Source organism: Neolamprologus multifasciatus, chromosome 16 (genome assembly GCF_963576455.1).
Source record: "Neolamprologus multifasciatus chromosome 16, fNeoMul1.2, whole genome shotgun sequence".
In the NCBI taxonomy this organism is placed as follows: domain Eukaryota; kingdom Metazoa; phylum Chordata; class Actinopteri; order Cichliformes; family Cichlidae; genus Neolamprologus; species Neolamprologus multifasciatus.
Window position 1 is genome coordinate 23,782,074 of NC_140454.1, and position 23,306 is coordinate 23,805,379.

Here is a 23,306-nt window from a genome sequence, read left to right on the forward strand (position 1 = left end):
TAGCTACAAAGCTGGAGACAGATGCAGACTTAGTAAAAGTTGGCCCTCTGGGTGCTTGGAGCTAGATTTATCACCACTGGGGCCCTCTGATGATGAGGCCGTTTAGTGGGGTCCCTGTAGTCCTCTGCTGATTAGCGCCAAACATCTTCCCTAATAACCTAACAAGAACAACGCCTCAGGACCACATGCCGATGCACACAGGCAACTGTGCACATGCACAGATACACATCCACACCTCCACTGAGATTAAAAAAAAAAAAGAGCTAAGGGTTACCCATCCTCCTCTTCTTTTCCTCAAAGTCACCGGTCTCTCCTCTGCTCCAGCCATCATTTGGCATCCCTTGCTATTTCTGGGATGAGACCCCCTCCCACCTTATGTCTTCTCCTCCACTCCGTATCGCTGCCCTCCTATGTACTGACACTATGAACAAAATTGAGTTGGTTATGGTTCAAGAGTCCCGCCACCCTACATAAAGTTGGTCTCAACATTAATATGATATAAGACAATACGAATATATGAATACAAACAGGAGAGTATGTGATACGAGTCTTCTGGGGATAAAGAGGAGAGGAATGAAATTGAGAACAGAATTTATGATGCAGTGTTTTAAGCAGTGGGGTTGATGTTATATACAGAAATCAACTCTGAGGATTGTTTCCCTGTAGTAGTTTACACATTTGTATGTTTTTGTTTTTTGAGTAGTTTATATTTAGTGTATATGTATAACTGAAAAGCATGAAAGGAAGTGCAAAAAATAAAATCAGATAAAATTTCAGGGCGCTGCATTTGAGGATGCAGTCCCCTGATTTGCTAGATTAGGCTTATAATTGCACAGAAATAAATGTCATTTTATTTAAACTTTACTCACCATTTTTTAGTTTTAATAGGACAGATTGAGGGCTAGGATAAAACACAGCATTCACTGTGTTTAAAATCCTACAACCAGAGACGTTATGCAACAAAAACAGTGTGGATTTTTTTTAAGCTGACAGTGCAGAGTGCAGTGAGAGTCCGACAGTAATGGACCTGCTGTGCACATCCGCGATACTATTCCTATTACACCGAGGCGCCCATATTTCTAATATTTGAGTTCCAGACTCAATTTTAATTTACTAGTTTTTATTCAAGGTTACGAAAGGCTATTTTACGGAGCACAAGTGAATGCAACGCGAGAGTCCCGCCGTGACGTCACGCGGAGCCTTTGAGTCATGTCAGCTGAGGGAGGAACTTCGACAGCAGAAAATCAACCAGGAAACAGAGGCTGCCAAACTGATCCACCGTCTCGGTCTGACGGATAAACGGCGGCGTTAACAACAGGCATCACACAACACATTAGTACAGGATTTATATTTTGTAATTAGGTTTGATACACAGCAGCAACATGGCTTCCCTGTTCAAGAAGAAGACTGTCGACGGTAAGTTTGCTCAGGGTGAAAAGCTAGCTAACTTGTTTTTAGCCCGGTTGGCCGTACAGCTTGTTCTGTTGTTCCCGTGTTAGATGATACGTCCCAATTTAACTTGTTTTACCTGTTCTGAGTCGAGCTGAGTCACACTGCTGCCCTAGACGCGCTGCTAAACTTAATGTATATATGTAGCTGTTTTACAATGTAACCTTTAAAGAAAAAAATGCGGTGTTAATTGTTACAAGTATCCTCTTGGCTTCTTTCCTTTGAACTTCACCTGTAATCGCTAGAGTTACAGGCTGTGGAAAGGTCTGCGTATACACTCCGTTACACCATGGTTTCCAATGACTTAGAAACGGCAAACATAAGCCTTAGTTGTCATTAAGTGTACATGATATTTTTCCCTGTATGATTACTTTGCGTGTGTCGTATTTACGCCTATAAACTTTAATTTGGTTAACTTACTGTCAGTTTGTATCCTACACACAGACTGAAACTAATGCCTCATTGTGCTGTGACTAAATGACGTCAGTTTTGTGACAGAGTGCAATAAAATTGTACAATGGAAAGTGAGGCTGTTACCATATGAAGTTAAGTCATTTAAAGTGGGCTATATTCAGTTACAAAAAAAAATTCTGAATAGCCTTTCAGTCTAGAAAAGTGAGTATTTCCCCCCCAGGCTAGGTAACCACCTCAGAAGGTCAGAATGGAAAATCAGTCAAACTTACATCAAAATTAATGAATCAATTATTCACTCTCAGATACTAATTATATTAACTCCTAGGGCTGGATTTCAAGAGAAAAGGCGGACCGTGCCTCAGCTCTTTGGACCTGAAACTTATTCTTGTGGTGAATTACAAAGAAAAAAATTATCAACTTTGTATCTTTGGGTTTAAAAATAGACTCTACCAGTTAAGGCAAATCTTTTCAGAGCACTCCCTGTTTACTCCTCCCATCGTTGTCATTCTAGTTTCACCCATACCGATCATCTGCATACTGTACTCACAGTGCTCTCCTGCCTCCACTCCATTTCAAGGCGCTGTCAGGTCTTCTCAGCCGTCCCCCATCCAGTACATTTCTTCCTTTTCTTTTTGTTTGACATCTCTTGCGCTCTGGACACAGGTTTCTCGTTGATGCCTTGGGTTTGGGTGTGGGTCGTAGTTTCTGGTTATTTGGAAAATTTAGTAAAGGGGGGGTGGGTTGATCACCCATATTTGTAGGACGATATCCCTCCCTCTTTGAGACGTTGGCGGCACGTCACCTTATACGTATACAAGCATCGTTCTCTTAAGTGGTCCAGCATATTGACGTATCTCGATCAAGTTTGTGGGTGTTGAACTTTTCAGCAAGAATAAGGTTTTTGTTTTTTTGTTTTTCTGAAAGTGGTCAATTTTTTTTCTTTCCAAAGTAGGACATTTCCTATTATATAGTAGCTCATGAATATAGACCGGAGTTAGCTATTTAGAAGTTTTCTTCTTTTTTTTGTCGAGTTTTTTATAATTCATTCATTCATTTATTTAATGAATAAATGAATCCGGTGCACATCTGTCTTTCCTGGATGAGGGATCCACCCTTTGCTGTTTTTTCAGAGTTTTTTGTGTTTTTGTTTTCTTTTAGTTTTTCCTCATTGAAGCCTCATTGAGGCTTGAACTCTAAAAATAGAAACCAGTTCAAAGCCCTTTGAGGCAAGTTTGTAATTTTGAGCTATATGAATATGACTGAATGAGAATTCTTTGATTCATTTATTCATTCCTCTATTTATTCTTGATTCTCATTTTTCTGTTCTTAAGGATTTATTTAGTTTTAGAATTAATAAAAAGTTCCTGCGTTTTAATAATAGAAAAAATGCCAGATTTTGGAATAAATCTCAAAACTATATTTAAGTCTTGAAGTAAGGTTATTGTTACACTGATTAACTGGGTCATCCCTCAGTCACACAGATTACTGCCTGACTTCATAGTCATAAATGATGCCACTTTGTGTTTGTGTGGGTGGTATAGAGCTGACACTGCATTGGCATGAGCTGTCCAAGCATTTCCACAGTTGGCAGTGTCAGCATGCTCTCAGTGTGTTACTGACTGCTCTGAGATATTTCACGTGAATCTGGGTGCAGAGTCAAACATGATTACTATTGAGGCAGTGGCTGGATGTTTGAGATTTCTTCCAATATTTGACAGCTGCTCGGGAACCATCCTTTCTAATGATAGTCAGTCAGAGAGGGTACGTTTACATTGGAAGTTCAGTGGTTTGAGCCACAGCTGCTCTAGTTTGCATATCTTGCATCCTTAGGGCAAGATACTGAACCCCAAATTGCTACGAGTGCATCAAAAGTGTGTAGGTTATGAGTAAAAAGCACCCAATTGCATAGAAAAGGCATAAAATGAGTGCCTAATAAGAGTAGAAAAACACTATATACTGTATATGTTTCATTCAATTTATCAGACATTTTTTTTCTTTTCATTTTGGTAAGTCAAAGGCTTGTGGGGTGTTGTACCATCACCAAAATTCTCGCTCTCTCAAACCTTTCTAATTCTTTTCTGAAGATATAATCAAGGAGCAGAACAAGGAGCTGCGCGGCACACAGAGGCAGATCACCAGAGACAGAACAGCGCTGGAGAAACAAGAAAAACAACTGGTAGGAAGCATGCAGACAATTAAATATAAAAGCTATGAGGAACAAAAGTATGTGCATTCATAGCATTTTTTTTTTTTAGATTTCTACATATTGCATCAAAGCCCTTTTAGGACCCTCTGATTCCCCAACAGACACAATCCCAGCCCCAGATGCATATTAGATTGTCTTTCTACAATCTATGATTGTGCCTGATTGGCTAATGGGGCTAAATGAATAGACAAGCGATTTGGTGAGGTGGCTCTGCCTCAGGCATGTGAGCCTATCTCTCATACACTCTCACAGAGTTAAACAATTAGGCTACATTCATCGTCGCACATAATCTAGAAGATGAAAGAAGCTGACTGTGTCCGCTCCTCACTTGTGTTAAGTAAATATCATACAGGACATAATTACCTCCCTGGGGAACGAACATTCTTATTCTACATTAATGTCTTCCGTTAATTAGTCTCGTTTTAAAAGCTTTGTTGCAGATTCTGAATAAAAGATTAAGACACAAAAATGGAAATGACCTATATCTGCATTTTTAAAAAAAAAAAATTTTTTTTAGCATGATCATGGCTGCCTCCCAGTGTGCTGGCTCTCAGTACCAGTGCATGCACACACATCCATGTATGTGCTCACTGGATGCAGATGGCACAGGGCAGAGATTATCCCTCAAAGATCAAAATACTTATAAAAGTTAAGTGTTTCATTTTCTCAATAAATTATTTGGGAGTTTGTAAAAGAATTCAAAAGTCTAAATAATATAGAATCTTTTTAATTTTTAAAATATTTGTGCTGCACAGCATTTGGCTGCCTGAAATGTTACTAACAGCTGGATTGAGGCTCCTTTAGCAGCACACTGTGCATCTGTTGTTCAGAAAAATCTTCAGCACTGGCCTTGTTAATGCATTAAGGTTCCCATTTGCTAGCATGCAAAGCCCAACAGCCTCACAGTTGTTCCTGCACTATCTATCCATCACAGCCCCACCTCCTCCACCCTACCCTGACAGGCCAGTAAATAAGACATTATAAGCTTCCCGTCAGCATCAGTTCGTCGTACTCGTCTCTCTTTCCCCCGTTAATGCATTCTTAGTCTTTCTTTTTTCTTTCAGATAACACTGCAGCTGACAATATTATTGCCTTTTTTTGAACTAGGTCTGCTCTTTTCCCCCATGGCGTTATTTGAATTGTTTACAAGCAGGGAGATACAGGTTGAACTCAAATGACCTGCTGAATGTGTGTCTGCATTAGAGAAAGGCACAGATGCATAGAGCTGAGCGAGGAAAGCCTTTAGCTTTATCAAACATTAATAATTGATTGTAATTTCCTGAAGAGAAGGCTTTCAGCACATGTACGATAAATAAAAGACATATTGGCTGGCTCATCGTAACCTGGAGCTTCTCCGTTGTCTCTCGGGAATCGTGCCCACACACAGGATCCCTGTGGGGCTCGGAGTATTTTTGGCTGTGTACTGAAGCTAAAAGTGTATATGAGTAACAACTGATCTGGATGATTGTGTTTACAAATTTGTGTTTACAAACACAATGGTTTCTCTGGGACTCGGTGGATGTATTTGTTTTATGCATAAATATATATTTTTAATATAAAGAGTATCCCTAAAGTCCAATAAAATGTTTTATTTAGTGTATTATCAATGTGTTCTATATTAAAAATAAAAGCTTCTGTGAGAAATTACAGGTGCCTAAAAGCGCCATCTTCCCCGTATTTTCATTTTCCTGAACCTCGGGCTGGCTGTGGTGTTGAAGGTGTCGGGAAATCAGTGGCATTAATTGACATTTCTCAAAACAAAGTAGTTTCCTGGCTTCAGCTAATCTGCAGCATGTTGTTTTAGAAAGGCCATCCCCGAACGCTCAATTTTACTCAATTTATATGGGCAAACACAAGCACATCAACTCTAAATATAATGCTTATTTACAATATTAGGCAGATAACCAGGAGACAATGGTACATTTCAGCAGCCTCAATCAATTGGTTCCAGATGTGGACAGTATATCTTAATGAGAATTGGTAAATTTGCACATCGACCATGCATACACACACTCATAATGCCAAAAAAAAGACAGAGGTGAGGAGTCATATCGTATTCTTCTTTCCTTCTCCAGGAAGCAGAGATCAAGAAAATGGCAAAGAGCGGTAACAGGGAGGCTTGTAAGATTCTTGCCAAGCAATTAGTTCAGCTGAGGAAGCAGAAGACCCGGACGTACGCTGTCAGCTCCAAGGTCACCTCCATGTCTACGCAGACAAAGCTCATGAACTCCCAAATGAAGATGGCCAGTGCCATGTCTACCTCAGCCAAGGTAAAATGCTAGACCCTGTCAATCAGTACAGCTCATTTTGAATTAGAAATATGGATACCATGCAGCATATACAAAGTGAACAAGTCCCTACTTCAACATACTTTATGTGCCATTGCTGTTAGACAGTCTGTATGAACAAGGTGTTGCTATCTAATGGAAAAGTTAAATTTGTTTTCCACACACAGTTCAGTGTGTACACACATTAATATTCTAGTGTGGCAATTAAAGTATTAATGTGGGGTCTGTTCATGTTTAAAACCCGAGCCTTGTAGCACTGTTGTTAATGAAGTATGAGAGGTACTAATTGGCCAGGAGCGATGTACTGTACAGAGTCACACTGAGCAAACATAGACAGGTCAAATATAATTAGGCTTTAAATTAATGGCGTGTGTTCAAGTTTACGTGAGGCTGTGGCTATGTCACAAAGAATGTGTTAATTATATTTTGTCAGATACACATTTTGTTTAGACACAGACGCACACAGGAAAGTTGCAGCTTTGATGTGTCTTCAGTAGAAAGTGAAGCATTCTCCATCACCTTTCTCCTGAGTTTTAGATTTGCATGATTTTGAGAAGCTTGTCAGTCGAGACGTTGATGTATCAGGTATTGTGTCAGACTCAGGTCTGAAAGTAGGCCATGTTTGTGCTGATCTTTCACAGGAAGTTGGTCTGTCTTTAGGACTTGCATAATTCTGCGATGATAAATGAATTCAAAGCAAATTTACTTGAGGTTGAGGATCGAATATTTTGTGTAATGTCCAAAGTTTAAAAGGTAAATTATCTCGAATAGTTTGTGCAACTAAAGTTCATCCTATCATGTTGAGCATAATTAGAGGTTTCTACATCGTGAAGAGTGTTATTTCTTGGCAGTAGCACCTAAAAAGATAGATTCTCATACGTTTCTTAAATGTTTGCAGACAATGCAAGCAGTGAATAAAAAGATGGATCCACAGAAAACACTGAAAACCATGCAGGACTTCCAGAAGGAGAACATGAAGATGGGCATGACAGAGGATATGAGTAAGAACACAATGCACTTGGCAAAACAAGTTTGGGAAGATATATGGGAATAGTGTGAGAAGTGATGTGTGCTGCAAAGGCAAAATATGTTTGTGGGATGTTTTTCAGAAGAAACACTGACGTTTGTTTTTGTTTTTTTTGTATGCAGCAGCCGTCTTGCTCTAAAGTCCAAACTTGTGACTGGAAATCAATTTGACTGACTTTTCTGTCCTTATCTTCTTCCTTCCTGTCTCACTATCTGTTCAGTCAACGACACTTTGGATGAGATCTTTGAAGAATCTGGAGATGAAGAGGAATCTCAGGACATTGTCAACCAGGTTCTGGATGAGATTGGCATTGAGATCTCAGGGAAGGTAAGAAATTCAGAAACCACATCTCTCCTACATACCTCAACTTTATAGACATCACAATAGTGTATAATGCCCAAGTAGAAAAAACAATCTTAACATTTTACCGTTTAGTCTCAGATTTAACTGCACATTTTCAGATGTAGATGCACTTAATGGAGCACACAGCCCCTAGCAAGATGAACAATAAATGGTCCACATGGCTTTTACTCTGCTTTTAAAATGTATTCCAGCTGCCACATGGTGGGGCTAGCCCTCAGCTCTTCTAGCTCTGTTCCTTTTTTTCCCTTCTATGTAACTGCCAGGCTGTCCGTCTGCCGTGTGTCTGGCTCCCCCTGGGGTGCTGCATGAGTTATTACCTCACACAAAACAATGCACAAACTGACAAATCTCCCAAAAAAGCCCCCAGCAGGAGAGGCAGTTTCTTTAAAAAAAAGCTCATCAGACTGTCTCAGGGTTTTTTGGGTCGGGTTTTTGTTTTGTTTTCTTTTTGTGGGTTTTTTTGGGAGGGGAAGAGACACACAGGATACTCCTTTAAAAAGTAAAGGTAATCCAACAAAATAACAAGATTCACAAACTACGGTAGTTTGGAAAATGTAGCATAATAAAATAATCATCCATATGTTACTTCTATTGTTACTGGGATAATTCTGTGTCTACTGACAGTAAGTAGTCAGCTGGGAAGCTAACAAAGGCTGTAAATAGTTTCAGTTTTTTTCTGCAAATAAAAAGTAACCGGCATAAAATGAATCATGCCTTTTGGTGTCGAGTACCAGATTGTTTCAGCACCTTTTATAGGATGCAGTAATTGATCATTAACAAACCCAAACAACTGCACTTTTTAGTTGATTGACAAAATTGTGACTCAGTTTGAACAGTTTGGGTTGTTTTTTTTTTTTTGTTTTTGAGTGTCAGCAAGCAGCTGTACATTGTAGACAGTCTCGGAACAAGTAGCAGCTCTGCGATTGAACGTGTGTATTTTGAAGTTGATGTGGCTGCTAATGGGGTTTTCTACCCATGTGTGATTCCAGATGGTGAAAGCTCCAGCTGCAGGAAAAAGTGTCCCCGGTGCTGCTGCCTCCTCCAAAGCCACCATCTCTGACGATGAGATTGAAAGACAGCTCCGAGCTCTGGGAGTCGACTAGGTTTCGTCTTCGTATTAATGTTCCAATTGTTAGAAACACTGGTTTTGTCATGGTTCAAGCGCACACACTCACACACTTACTTACACACACACACACACACACACACACACACACACACACACGCGTTTATTAACACATACATATTGTCACATTTGCCTTAGAAATCATTATGGCAGAACATGTGATCTATTTATGTGAAAATAATATTTATTACAACATCGGAGACGCCACATCTCAAAGGTGGACCAGCAGTTGATGTTTCACCTGAATAACTAATTACACTGTTGTTTACCACCCATCTGTCTTTATAAGGGCTACAAGTGTGTGAGATCTTGGAATTGGCTTCCAAGATCTCTGAATTGGTGTTTTGGTCAATCTTGAATTAGTCCTATAATCTCTGTCTGCTTTTATACGATTGAAGAAGGATGGTCTTTCTTCAGGAAGTATTAATGAATAAAACATGGTAATTAAAAAGCAGCTTTGGGGATGTCAATAAGCAGATGGTACTTGTATTTTTTCCAACTCAGACTATTTATGTGCTATCTTTGTTGCCATTGGTAAAATTAAAACCAATTTAATCCCCTTTCTCTGAGGCAAACTTTCCATTTTAAGGCATTCTTTTGTCAAATTTGCAATGTTTTATGGATAAAATGCCTCTGTTTGATTTCTTTCTCATCCTGAGATATTAGAGATAAGACAGCCACTTAATCATGCTAACTAGCTAAATCATTACCATGATTTTTTTAGGTTTGCCACCATAGGTACTGCAGACAGACATATGCATGTGAAACATGTAACTAATATCTTCGGGCTGGGGTCAGGCTTTCAATTTACGTGCATGAAATGAAAAGACAAATTGATCCGAGAGCAAACTGGCTTGCATTTTTGTGATACTGTACAGATTATAAAATTAAATAAAGTTGAGATTAAAAACACAATTTAGGGCTAATGAAAGACTGGCATGTCAAAGAGATTTAAATCCATAGTTAAAGCCAGAGGCTACTGGGTTGACGTTTGATTTACACAGAGATTGTAAGGTGGTACTGATCCTGCAGTCCCTCTACTCTTTCAGCTGCTGTGCAGTTGCTGTCATGTGTTTTTTTTTTTTTTTAAGCTGCCTCACTCACAGAAACACACACACTAAAGGAACGAAATGATGGAAACGTTTGCTAATATAACACTGTGATTGAGGAGATTTCTTCTCTTCTCCAGCTGAAGCAGGTTTTTCTTTACAGTGATTTGTCAGCGTCAGCCGTTCCAGGCTTCGTGACAGTAACAGCCATATCTGCTCAACGTTTTCTTTGTTTGTGCCCCCTCGTTTAGACTCCCTTTGCCAAAATAAACCGAATAAGATTCATCCTTGCCTATGTCTGAAATCTACAAGTCATAATTCTTTGAATTTTTGCAAAAAAATTTGTTCCTCAACCTTACACCAATCTGTTGTGATTGAGAACAGAATCAGTTAACAGACATTTTTTGAGTGCAGTTCTACAATAGGATATTACCATGCATTTTTAAAGGTGTATGTATACTCATTTTTGTTTCCTTCTTATTGTAAAGTGTAAAGGGTGTGTGGCTTTTATAAGGAATAAAGTTTCCTCAGGTATGATCGGATCTTTTTTCATTTTCAGTCTCCACTTTATCCCCCCCCCCCTTCTTTTTCATTAAAGTTGTATTCAAGGTTTTTTAAGGCTTCACACAAGCGACACAAAGAGGTATATATCTTTTATACTGTCTTTAAAGACAGACATCAGTTTCCATTCATTTCCATATAAATGACAGACTCAGACAATAGTTTGCAGAAATTCTTTTTTTTAACCCCCCCTCCCCCCCAAACTGCAGAACAGTTAAAAAAAAAAAAAGAAAAGAAAAAAGTACATGGTAATGCAATATAAGTGCGTGAAAAGTAACTTATTTTGGAGCCAAATAAATTTTGAGTCTGTTAAATGATCCATCTGATGAAGAGTTGAATAGAATATCAAACAGAAGAGCAAACACACCGACACATAACACGTGCATATATTTTAGCCACGTTTATAGATTTACTTATACAAAAATTACGTGGTACCCATTCAGCTCTCTGAATACATGAACTGTGGGGGGAAAAGGAGTAGATATGAGAAAAACTTTAAGGCTAAATGCATCTGGACGACTGCCTTTAGAAGCTTCTTAGTAGTTTTATAGTAAGCATGCCGTGCCTGTAACTTTGCTGTGTAGACACTCAGAGGAGTGACAGCAGTCGGTGTGACCCTGCAGCATTTATTTCCCCTGGCAGCGCTCCCGTTATACAGCCTTACATTAGTCATAGTGAAAACCACTCATTTCTGAATTTAAGTGTCTTGTATGTTTATTTATGAATCTCCAGTGAGACATTCACAACGTAATATATGTAGTACTACAGTAAAAATGAGAGACGGCACTCGTACTGTAGTTATGAAGTGCGGGTTACTGCTTGCTACGTATGCAGTGAACTGACTGATCAATGAGCGCCTGGGAACTGAAAGGAGCAATTTGATAAAGAAAAGGGCAGATATTTGCCATATTTTTATATTTTTAGTATAATAAACACCCTTTAAATCAGTCTGTTGCCAGTCCTATATCACATTTTCTAGGGTTTTTTTTTGACAATAATTACTGGCTTCTGATGTAAATTTAAAATAATAAAAACATCCTGATACTTTTAGGTGCTTTCTTCTTCTTAAGAAAGGCGTGGCGTTTCCGTTTCTTTCCCATCAGTCACCTCAACCAGGTCAGAGTTGTGACTGGCTGGTGTTCTTCTTTGTATGACACTTTATCAAGGCAGCAACGACAAAAGCAAAAACATCAACATCTATCTTACATCAGGGAAACAGAAGACCGCATATCCATTTGCTGTCAAAAAGTTTCCCATGTCCTTCATCCCATAAATCACAGAGCTTGTGCACAGTAAAGTAGCCTGACATAATAAATTAGCTCTCAAATAAATAGGTTGTTGTAAAGTTTTAAAATATATTACTGTTTTGACTGCAACTACATTCATTTGGCTAAAGCATTTTTCTTAAGACTGACAGCTAATAAAAAACAGGGACATAAAGGCACCAGCTTTTACAAAAAATACACAAACACAACTACAACAGGGAGTTCTGTGGTTAAATATAGATGTAAATGTAGAACACTTCATTTCATCAACAATAAAACTTCTTTTTGTAGGAAAAAAAGGACAAAATCAATAATGGTATTGCTTTCTTTCAGAAAGGTACAGAGCTGATCTTTATGAGCACTTGTCTGTACTCTGATGCTGATGTATTAAATGAGATTTGGTTTGTGTGGTTAATATATTTTCAGCAGTTGTATAGCAAACAAGGCACAGCCAATATTCAGTACATTTAAATGTCAAGACTGGCAGGTGCAGCATCAAGCCAGCAGTTCATATGCAGTTATTGAAAACCTTTTATCTTCACAGTTTTAACTTCAAACAACAAGGAAATAATGGCCGGGCTGCTCTTTGACATTTATGTCTCTTCTTTAAAATTGCAATTTTAAATAAAAACAGACATTTATATATTACATTCGGAAAATCTAACAGAGAGACATATCTGTGCAAAGACAACAGACAAAAATTTTAATGGCAAACTTGGTCTTATATAAATTCTCTTGTCAGTATTAAGTCAGTGAAGCAGCTGGGCAAAAGAAGCTTTATCTGTTTTCAGCAGGTTAAAATTCTCCTGTGGCATTTGGAATAATTGCTATTGGACATGTCAGATTTGAAAAGAGCACATTTTTAACCACGGTCACAAACGAGCCTCCCTCACAGACACGCTCATCGAACCTCGAATTATGTCATTGCTCTTTGCGTTTTACTCATCTGTGCTATGCAGTTCGGACTGATTTTGGTCAAACACGAGCTGAGGTTAAGGCTGGTTTTAACACGTTTTTCCCTTTGGCGTCGGTTGCAGAACCAAACTCTGACCACTTCCTTCTCCAGATGGAGGCCTTTGGCTATCCGGGCTATTTCCTGAGAGGATGGCTTACTTTTCTCCACAAAGCTGCGCTCAAGGGCCTCTTTAGCTCCAAGGCTACAGAGTGAAACAAGGGAGAGGGGGAATAAAAAAAAAAAAAGATTATGAGTTCACTTGGTAAATGGCATATTTTGTATTTTTTGTATTTGTATTTTGATCTTTACAGTACACACCTGATAGTTGTTCTCCTTTTTCTCTTCCGCTCATTCATTCCTATTTTGTCATTGTACAAAGCTGCAAGAAATGAATAGGTTCTGTAAGGACATAAGGATACATGTTTCTGGCTGATTGCTAGTGTAACCCATAACTTTCCCTAGACTGATTTAGTGTGTCACCACATCAAATATTATTATACGACCTTGGGAATCATGTCATGGCTGTATGTTTAAGACTAATCAACAATTTCTCAGACCGTTCTCACCCCCAGCCTGGGGTTTGGGTGATCATAAAATAAATCTGATGTTGAGGAGGCCACTGATATGACAGAAAAACACTTCTTTGACACACACGGTGCATCTGTTTATTTGAAATTCTTTTTCTTTGTTGTCATCTGGAAAGTCGTAGCTCTTTACACCTAAGTAATCAGAAAAAATGTGAGACTAAAAAATCAATCTGATGTATGCATCATGTGATGAGCATTGAAAAGGATGTAAGACTAAAAGTGTTGGCAAACACTGTCCAAGATGAGGCACAACTAATTAGATCTTAGTAATCACCCAAGAAAGCATTACTTTCAAATATATTTTTTCAAGAGACATTAAAAGAGACTGAATCAGAAGGATAAATTTTACCTTGCTGAATAGATAAACGTTACCCTCAAATAAATACTCTCAAAGGGTTGTGAGTTGAGTGGATACGTGTGACTCACCACCCGCCAGCTCAGCTTCATCAAGCCATTTAGCCAGAATGGCCTTGAGTTTGCAGGCGTTCTTAAAGCTCAGCTGCAAATTTTCAAAACGGCAGATCGTGGTCTGGCTGAACTCTGAACCATGCACGGCAGCGAGCGCCTCCCCTACATTAGTCTGAGTGTACCCTGTGGGTCAAAATGAAACAGAAATACTTTATAAAATACACGCAGCACAGAGGAGTAGAGGAGTGGGAAAAAAAGACAAAACCATCTGTGGTGAAGCGTCTCATCGCTGCAGCTGAACAGTGAGATAAATTTGTATTAATCATACCGAGTTTGATCCTCCGTATTTTGAAGTCATTTGCAAACATCTCCAACTCTCGTATCTGCGGTGAATCCATGGCAGGTGCATCCTCTGGGTCCCGCATACTCTTCCTTTGGCCGTCACTTTTTATCTCTCCGCTTGGGCCCCCTGGGGCCTCATCAGTTGAAAGAAGGGCCGAGGGCAGTGAAGAGAAACCGTGGCTTAATGCACAAGAGCCGCCGCTTAGGCCATGATCCGGAAACTTGTACAAGCAAGAAGTAAGAGATCCTAGCAAAACAGAGAGTGGCAGAGAGCAGGAAGAGAGGGGAAATTTGTTGGTAGGGAACAACTGAGCAGCTGGGATGTGGAAATTAATATTTTAATGTGAGTTTTTTCTTTTTGCTACGATAGACAATATTGGATAACAGTAACAGTCTTCATAGTGTGAAGCACCGTGTAGATCATGTATAACTTTACCTCTCCAGTGAAACATCATTGAAGTTGCCCTTATTAGTACATCTGCAGACTTTCAGGCACAAACAGTTTTATGTCAGTGCATATTTGTGGTGTATGGAATAAAAGTAAAGGTTTCTTTTTGAAGTCCCACACTTGGTTGGCATGATGACACCTGAGCCAGTTCCATTTACTGATAAAAGCTGTAAGATTTAAAAAAAAAAGAAGGAAAAAACCCTCCTATGTGACACGAGTGCTTAAATAAGTGAATGAGTTTTCAGGGGCGTGGTGAATAGATATTCTTTTAACTGCCACTTAAAACAATAAATTGCAGTGTAGCCATAATTTAATGAACTCGTCTTTCCGCAGTCCCCTCGTCCTTGGCTTTGGTGTTGCAGCACGAAGCCGGCTTTCCTTCATATACCTATTTTAAAGGCTCACTGCTCAGCTGTGAGCAAACATCTCACAACCATCTGACAAGAGGTTTGTATTTACTTGTGTTACAATTTTCAAGATGATTCATTATTGCTACAGGTGGCTGTTAGTGTTAAGTGGTAAGCTGGAGTGGAGCTCTTGCTGCTAATCACTAATGACAGATTAATGACAGTTGACTGCCACGGTACCACATGGGTGGATGACTAATTGTAATTTCTAATGTGATTCTGTCCTTTGCGTCACAAATCTGCACAGCTGCAGAGAAAAGAAAACAACCACTAATTAACAGCACTAAAAATATGTCAGTCTGCGTGTCGCATTTATCATACAAGAGGAGACGTTAAGCGAGTTAGGCATGCGCAAAACAGGACAGTCTTCGCTCATGAGGGACACTGTTTTCCTTAACTGCTATTCATATTGCTGGTAATGTAAGTGAGTAATGCAACACTCCCCTCTTGTGTTACTGCAGTTGTAGTGCAAACTATATGTAACTATTTTTTAGACAATAATAGGATCTAATATAATAAAGGTCAGTTGGTAAGTCTCAGTTAGTTAGTTTATAATATCTTAGTATCCTTTTTCTTTTCACATAAACTAAATGGTAAAATATTTATTGACAGTGAACATTCACTCGGCTGACGATTTTTTGGGTACACTTATTGTGAGTCAAATCCTCGGCTTTGTGAAGAGTACCGTTTCACTTTGGTTTAAACTGTTTCAGAGGTGCTGATTTAAATTTTTGGTCTTTTTGGTGTTATTGCATGCCAAATATATTTTGTTGCGGAAGCTAGGTAAGCATGGTATTTTCAGTATTTTTACCTACTCCATTAATATTACCCAAGGTAGGCTAAAATGATTTATTAATGTGATATTAATGTGAAATTGAATCCCAGTCAATAAACATATTTGTGATCCTTTGGCTAAACTTTTTGTCAACTTTGAGCAACCCTTTTTCTCTTTTTCTGCTCATCCAGTAAGGATGAGCTGCCACTACTTTCCAAAGCAGCAAATAGCAACATCTTTTCTTTTCAGCCTGATATGACACACTGAAACAAAAGCTTCTACAGATTTTAGCTCAGCTAAAATGTTGCCTGACAACAGCAGTGGTTGAGCCATTTTGGACTAGATAGAATTCACTAACCGAAATGCTGACAACAGTTTCAGCTGTCCGAGCCCTGTGCATGAAGTGGTGGCGAAAATAACAGCACCATCGACCCGTTGCATTGTTCAGCTGGATTTATATATCAGCTGGAAAGCAGTATGGCAGATTCTTCCCCAAAACTGTATGCATCAGTGATCTTCTCTTGTACCGAAGGTGTCAGGCAGAGGTTGGAGTTCCTCTCTCTGTTGAAATTGCTTCTTTAGGCTGCATGTACAGTATGCATCTGCATTTGTAGCTGTAGCCTTTAGATTTCAGAGCTTTTTCTAACTGCAGACGCCTCTTAAAATCAGCATCCCAAAAGTGAGTGCTCCGTGTACGTTGTTTAGCATTGGTAAGAGGGCGTTTGGGGCTAATACGATATCCCTGAGAACAACAACAGTTTTTGGATTATTCAGCTGGAGGCATCCTGTTTTCCCCACTGAGCTGGCAAAAGGGAGAGGAATCTTCGTTGTCTCGCCCTGATGTATGCACTGATGTTCTCTGGGGAGCTTATGTGCAGCTATGCTGCAGTGAACACAGCCGTTGTTTGTGTGGCAGGGAGGCAGACTGGGCAGCAAGTCCTGGTCCTAGCACATGTGGGCTTACTGACTTTGTGAAAGCACCTCACAAGCCTTTGTGTACATGGCCTTGGACCTTCCAGCAGCTATACATGTGCACCATCCAAAAAGCTTCAACAGATTTACGCTAAATGAGGACAGAAAGCAAACAAACACTGATTTGATGCTGTATTAAAAGCTGCTTCGACAATGTTTTGTAGTCTGAACAAGCTGGAATCCCAGAGTTGCCTTTTAGTCAAACGCAATTTAATAAAGTTATGTCTTGGAAAACAGTTAACTGTTTACACATCTAGCGTATAGTGATCAACCTTACCTTCTGAAGCTCTATTTTAGTGCTCTATTCGCTTTTATTTCATCTCTCTTTTGATTTAAAACCAGCCGCAGTGAGGGAATTCTGGGACTTTAGTTTTTAAATGTGCTATTTGCTGCTGGGCAGGGGGTGTACTGTGGGTGTACCAGAGTGCTGTTGCTGAAAAATGTCACCATTTGCAGCTGAACACGAGGTTGATGAGACGAAAGAGACCAACTGAGGGGAACTGCAGAGTTGATAAATCACTGTGGGTTTGTAGGGCAGCACCTTTCACATCATACTTATTTGATCCACTGTTAATATAAAAATGGATGAATGCAGCTTTAAAAAATGAAAGAGGTTTTTTTTTCCTTTCCTCTGACCTCAGCTATCATAATTCGGGACTCCTGTTTAATGACATTAACTTTTATCTCTCTCTTCTTAACTTAAACGTGTCCTTCTGCTGTCGAACGCTTTCAGCTAGTCTCATTTTATGATTCAGACGAATTTTTTACCATCAATTTTACCGCACACATGAGATTTTTTTTTCCTGTTTCTGCCTGGCATTGCATTGCTCTTTTCAAGTGATACAGCCTCCCTTTTTTATCATCCCACATAATTTATGTCACCTCATGTCAGTCTTGTCAAACATTGCTGTCAGAAGCTTGACACCAGTCTCAGACAAGCTTACAGCTGTACTTTTTAAGCTGTCAGTCAGACATTTGATCATTTAGCAGTCGCGGAATCGACATCATTAAGGTGACAAATTACCTCCTGGTGGTAATAAGTGTGGGCACCTGCTGTTTAATTAATCCTAATGTACATCAGTGCAGTCTTTGACACCATAGTTCATATAATTTTTGTGAGGCCGCTTGCAGAAGTGGGCCGATGTCACCGGGTCTCTGCCCAGGTGGTTAAAATCCAAGCAGAGAAGTCTGTAAAAAGAAACTTCTTTATTTCTTCAGCAAAACTTTTGGGTTCATTTAGGGTCGAGTTCTTTTTTTTGTACTCTCATATGGTTATGTGATATAGAATAATTCAGTTATACTTTGTCTAACTAAAAAAATGCATCAAAGCTGATATGCTTTTCTCTTTTTATCGGCTTAAGACTTTGAAGGGTTGTTTATGTTCTTTTTCTTTCTGTGTCCTTTTTCATTATTTCATATTATTCAAAAGAATCAGCATGCAGGACCTAAAGTCTGAAAGTGTGAAACTTTGATAAGGTGTCATGTTTCTTGAGGTCTGTGCTCATGTCTGGAATACAGAAACGGCAGAACTCTTTAAAATTTGGTTGGTTTACAATATCAGTTTGGCATGTTTTATATGATAAAATGCTACAAACTAATAAAGGCTATAAGAACAGTATGCATTAAGGGAAATAGTGTTTTTTTTTTTGTTAAAGATAACTGCTATTAACTACAGTTATTAATGGAAAATGGCAGTTTTTCTGAGATTTAATCACGACTAATTAGATTCCCATCCACCACAATTGTAGCAACAATCGTGACAGTGTGTAACTCCCACTCCTGACAGCAGGACAGGGAATTGGCGAGTCATCTTTGACAGTTGCACTTAACAAGTGCTCTAAAAAGCTCAAGTAAGTGCGCTAAAGGGTCCACGCGAGGTAATCAAGGTTGAAATTGATTTTAACTGGCAGCAGATTTAAAATTAAATGGAACATAAACACATTTTCTGCTCAATTTATTGTGTTTAACTACAGGCAAGTAGAGGGAAGGAGCAAGTGTGTGTGTGTGTGTGTGTGTGTGTGTGTCTGATCTTTACCTTGCAATGCATTTGCACCGCTCACCATGTTAGGGTGAGGGACACCACAGGTCTGCAAGATACGAGTCTGAGAAATACTGGCAGAGAGCATCTCCTGTGCTGCAGAGAGAGAGAGACAGAGGCCTTTATTATCGACACCACCATTGCCATTACTGTATAGTGTAATTGTCACTGCCTGCACTATACTCATCATCATCTAAACCTCTATGATAGCCATCGCTGTTAGTGTGACATTGTAATTTCAGCCTTGCTATAATCAGCACGAGTCCTGCTTTTCAGTGTCACCCTTCAGTACGACAGCTGACTTTTTCCTTCAGAAACTTGCCTAAAAGTCTCGACTCTGCCGATTTATCCGCACCTGACACTTTGTGAACTTCAGTTAGCCACACCTGTCGTTCCTAAATGCTAAATGCATGGCAGCACTTTCAGTTTGCAGATTGACTACAGACTACATAATGCCCACACATGACTGAAACGGAGTCATTTTGCAAATTTGAGGCTCGAATTCAGTGCTTCCAAAACCTGGCATAGTTAGAATCGATTGTCATTGTCCTCATCATCATAACCAACAGCACAGATCAATACTGCTCCCTCCCCCATGAGTCTTCATCAGCTTCAGTTTTTTTGTTTCTAATGTTGGCTTTGGAAATGCTGCAAAATAACATTTCCACCAGAAACAAATGTGAATCTTGTGCTGTAAAAATTATGAGATATCATTAAAGAGAATGCTACAATTTATCTTCAACCTCAAACCCACACAGTATAAAACGGAGAGATGAAGAGTAAAAGTCAAGGTTATATTAAATATCATATATTAAACACAGGCCATCCACTATTTGATCAAGCTGATGCTTAATACATACAAAACACATTGATAGATTTTATTGACCAACTCAACTTGTGGTTTGCCTTTTTAGTTTTCACAAATTCTTCTTCCCTAGCATCATCTCTGCTTACCTGCCATCATGCCATAGGTGGCCTGCTGGTTTGTGTAGTGACAGGGGGTGACTGGATAATGTAAGCTTGCGGGGGTGTTGCTGAGAGCATTGCCCAGGGAGGAAGTCGGGAGGTGCATGTGGGAACGCTTGGAGGGCGGACCCAGGGACAGCCCAGATGACACTGACAGAGACAAACAAAGACATTTTTTAAGTCAGGAACTGATCCGTGTGCAGTTCAATTTTAAAGCATTCCCAGACACGTAAAGCATTTTTCTTTAACATCTTTAAGTTTGATTTCATATCAAGTGGAAGCATTTTAATGACTTGCCTACTGCAGGATGTAGATGTGCACTGACAACCCTTTTCTCATCACATCACATATGGAGTCAGTAGCTTTGGTTAGTTTTCAGTGAGTTCTTTTCTTTCCTTTCTTTACTTTAATTAGACACTAAAAGGAAATCAGTTACTATTAGATGCTGACAAAATAACCTTGCATAACTTTCTAAAGCACAAACTTAAATTAGTCTGTTAGGAAGAGTGGCAGAACAAAGAACACACATCAGTGATAACTTTTCTTTAAAACTACTGCTTTACGTGCCGCTGTGAATCTAAGTGTGAGGGAGCTTGTTGTTTGTCTTCTCTAGCTGCTTTTCTTGTCTGTCCTTGCCACTTGTTGTAGCAGATGGCTCCCCTCCTCGAGTCTGGTGCTGCCCGGGGCTTCTTGTTGTTCCTGTTGCGGACTTTTTCTTTTCTTTTTCCTTCCCACTGTAGCCAAGTATTCACTCAAAGGGATTTGTTGGGTTTCTCTCTGTATTGTTGTGAAGTGATTATTTTACAATACGGAGCACCCTGAAATGACTTTTATTGTGAACCTGCACTCCATAAATAAAACCGAATTAAATGAAGTGTATTTAAAAGAATCAAAAATAGTATTGCCTTCTAATTAAATAATTATTCATGTGTTCTGCTTCTTATGCAGTTTGGAGTTCACTCCAAGCTTTAATGAATGCTTAGTGGTATTATTAGGATGCGCTCTTGAAGTCGGTCTCGCACATAAACAATAACACTGTACAACTGAGAAGAATCAAAGCCTTGTTTATGAGTTTTCCTCCTCCTGTTATGACTGGGTTTTATTAGCATTCTGTGACCATATTTCAAGTCATTCATAGACACACTAGAAGACAAGGCAGGTCAATGTGTTTTGGAGCAATGGCCTCAAAATCTCACAAGTACTTGGCAGAAAAAATAAATAAATATTTTTTCAAAAATGTTTACTCTGCTGTTGTATAAATGGTTGAATCATGTCTTGCATGATCTAATCTTGTCTATTCTTAGCTATAACCATCAGGAGGCTTTAAGACCCCTGGAAGTTTTCTCCACAACACTTCATTGTGGAAAAAAAAAGAAGACCTTGGGGAGTTTATCATACTGATAACATATCCTCAAAGCAATTATCCACTGAGTAGAGATAGCTGGGGCAAACTATGTAGCTGATTAGATATATTTACATAATTTGGATTAGATTTGAATAAATGTATTTTTTAATTCAATCCATTTTGCCTGTCGCCTAGACGCAGCCTTATCGCGGCACAGTTGTGTTCTGCGCCTTGATATGGGTGATCTATGCTGCGACTGCACACAGTTAGGTCATCTCTACATTTCTATGCATACATAATCTGTCACAAATGAACCCTTCCAGGATGCGTTTATGTACAGTTCCATCGCAGTGGAGAATGCCACAATACTGAATCTTCCCTTAAAAGTCTCTAACAGGCCTCTCTGGTGGCCCATCTTCCTAAAGCACAGATTAAGTTTTATGACATGATGACGATAGTTTAAATCAATGAGACACACAAAAAAACAAAACAATTTTCCACTTTGCAAAACAAACAAAGAAAACAATTTTAACAAGTTTTACAAGATAACTGAATACGTTTGCTTTACCTGCAGCAACCATGCTTTGAGCATGGGACGTGGTTGGCAGGCAGTCGGTGGTAGAGCCATGGTGCATAATGATAGGCAGGGGTGAATCTCCCGTCAGTGAGGCGAAGGAGTCACTACCAAATGCCTGACAGGCCATTTTTTCCTGCCCTCTCTTTAATGGCGATTTGCTGAAGTTCAACACAGCTCATCGATTGGTTCCCTGTCTTCGCTTCTCTGTCTCTTGCCTATTTTGCCTTATTGCCCATGTTGCTTTGCTTGCCCTTTGCCTTCTCTATTTGTTTCCTTACCTTCCTCTCGCGTGACTTGTTATGGATACTTTGTCTTGCCTTCTGCCTTTCGTCTTGTCTTGTTTGGCCTTCTGTAGTTCTGCTTTGTCTTTTTCTAGCTGCGTTCTAGTCTTCTTTCACCTCATGTATCGCCTCCTTGTTTTTTCCTCTTTCACTCGGGCTCATTCAAGCATATTTCTTCCCTGAGTCCCTTGGGAATATTCAGGTAGAAAACTGTGATAGGTTTCCTTTTTTTCTTAGAGAAGTGGATGTCAGCACTTCATCCAGAACACTTCACAGTTTTAGTCACAACTCTATCCTCAGCCAAGACTCTTGAAGATGAATATTCAGGAGCTTCAAGCTCAAGATAAATTACTGGTACATTTTCTGAAATGTGTTTCTCAGCTACACAGATTTCCCTCATTAAGGCTTCTCCTTGTCTTTTCTTGCTGTTATAGTTGCAGGTAAGCCGGCGTATGTCATACCCTCGGCATTTTTCTGTCCTTGTCTACTGCAGGTATTTATATCCAACCTACAACTAACCGCCCACTCTCAACCTATGAGATTCCCTATTTCCCATCGAGCTCCTCACCCCCACCTTCCAATTCCATGTCAGTGCTGTAATTGCTTGTGTTTGTACTTACCTGTGTTCTTCTCATCCTGTTTTCAAATCCAGGATTAGGGTACAGAGCAGCGGAGAAACCCGATCCTCTCCTCTCCTCTCCTCTTCCTCGCTTGCCTACTCCCTGTGTCTCTTTCTGATTACGGGATTGTGACGAAGCAAAGAGAAAATAAAGTGAAAACATAAAATGCTCATTAAAATAAAAAAGAGAAAAAAAATAATAAATACAAAAGATTCACATGGAGCACCAAGAAATAAACCCTAGAACTATGAACTGTGCTGCAGCATCTTTCAGCTGTAAATTGTTTTTTGTTTTTTTTAAGGTTCACCCAGGTTATCACGGAGGTCAGCAATGCTGCTTCCACTCTATTTACTGCTGATCTCTCAGAAACAAAAACTCTCATGTACCATCATCTCAGCATTAGTGAAAGAAAGGGCTGCTATTGTGTCAGGATGGTGTCTATATTGTGTTGGATGCAGAGAGCTCCAGGTAAAGACAATAGGACTCAACAGGATGGACAGAAGTTAATCTGAAGAGTGTGGCCACCATGTGCACTTTGTTGTGTCTGTACTTGTGTTTATCCTCAGCTCTGCTTCACTATTGTTGATAGAGGTGGGCAGCAGGTGGAAAATAGCTTGTGGGTGGCAGGCAGGATTCAGCTTGCCTAAGCACAGTGTAAATTTGGACTGGATGCACTGAGCACATCAGACAATGTCTTAGCTTGACGTGGATTTTAAACCTAAGTTTGTGAGCTTGTTTATTCAGTGTCATTACAATAGAGAAAAAAGGAATGAAAATTGTTTTTGCCTTCTGATGGTTTGGTGGCTCCATTTTCTCGTAAGAGTACTAAATAGGTCT

The 23,306-nt window shown here is 39.4% G+C and overlaps 2 protein-coding genes across 2 annotated transcripts; one reads left to right on the forward strand and one right to left on the reverse strand.

Moving 5' to 3' along the window:
* The first annotated feature begins 1,243 nt into the window (after positions 1-1,243).
* On the forward strand, positions 1,244-10,464 carry chmp2ba (charged multivesicular body protein 2Ba). The gene is made up of 6 exons (XM_085136102.1): positions 1,244-1,416; positions 3,948-4,039; positions 6,145-6,339; positions 7,256-7,358; positions 7,605-7,711; positions 8,737-10,464. Exons 1-6 carry the CDS (start codon positions 1,383-1,385, stop codon positions 8,848-8,850), a joined length of 645 nt encoding a protein of 214 aa, XP_084992228.1. The 5' UTR covers positions 1,244-1,382; the 3' UTR covers positions 8,851-10,464.
* A 291-nt stretch (positions 10,465-10,755) lies between these two features.
* Positions 10,756-22,673, reverse strand: pou1f1 (POU class 1 homeobox 1). Its single transcript, XM_085136104.1, has 7 exons — positions 21,560-22,673; positions 19,635-19,796; positions 18,678-18,776; positions 14,027-14,287; positions 13,717-13,881; positions 13,022-13,082; positions 10,756-12,905 (listed from the first exon to the last, which is right to left on the reverse strand). The coding sequence occupies exons 1-7, from the start codon at positions 21,693-21,695 to the stop codon at positions 12,665-12,667; spliced, it is 1,125 nt and encodes a 374-aa protein (XP_084992230.1). The 5' UTR covers positions 21,696-22,673; the 3' UTR covers positions 10,756-12,664.
* Positions 22,674-23,306: the final 633 nt, after the last annotated feature.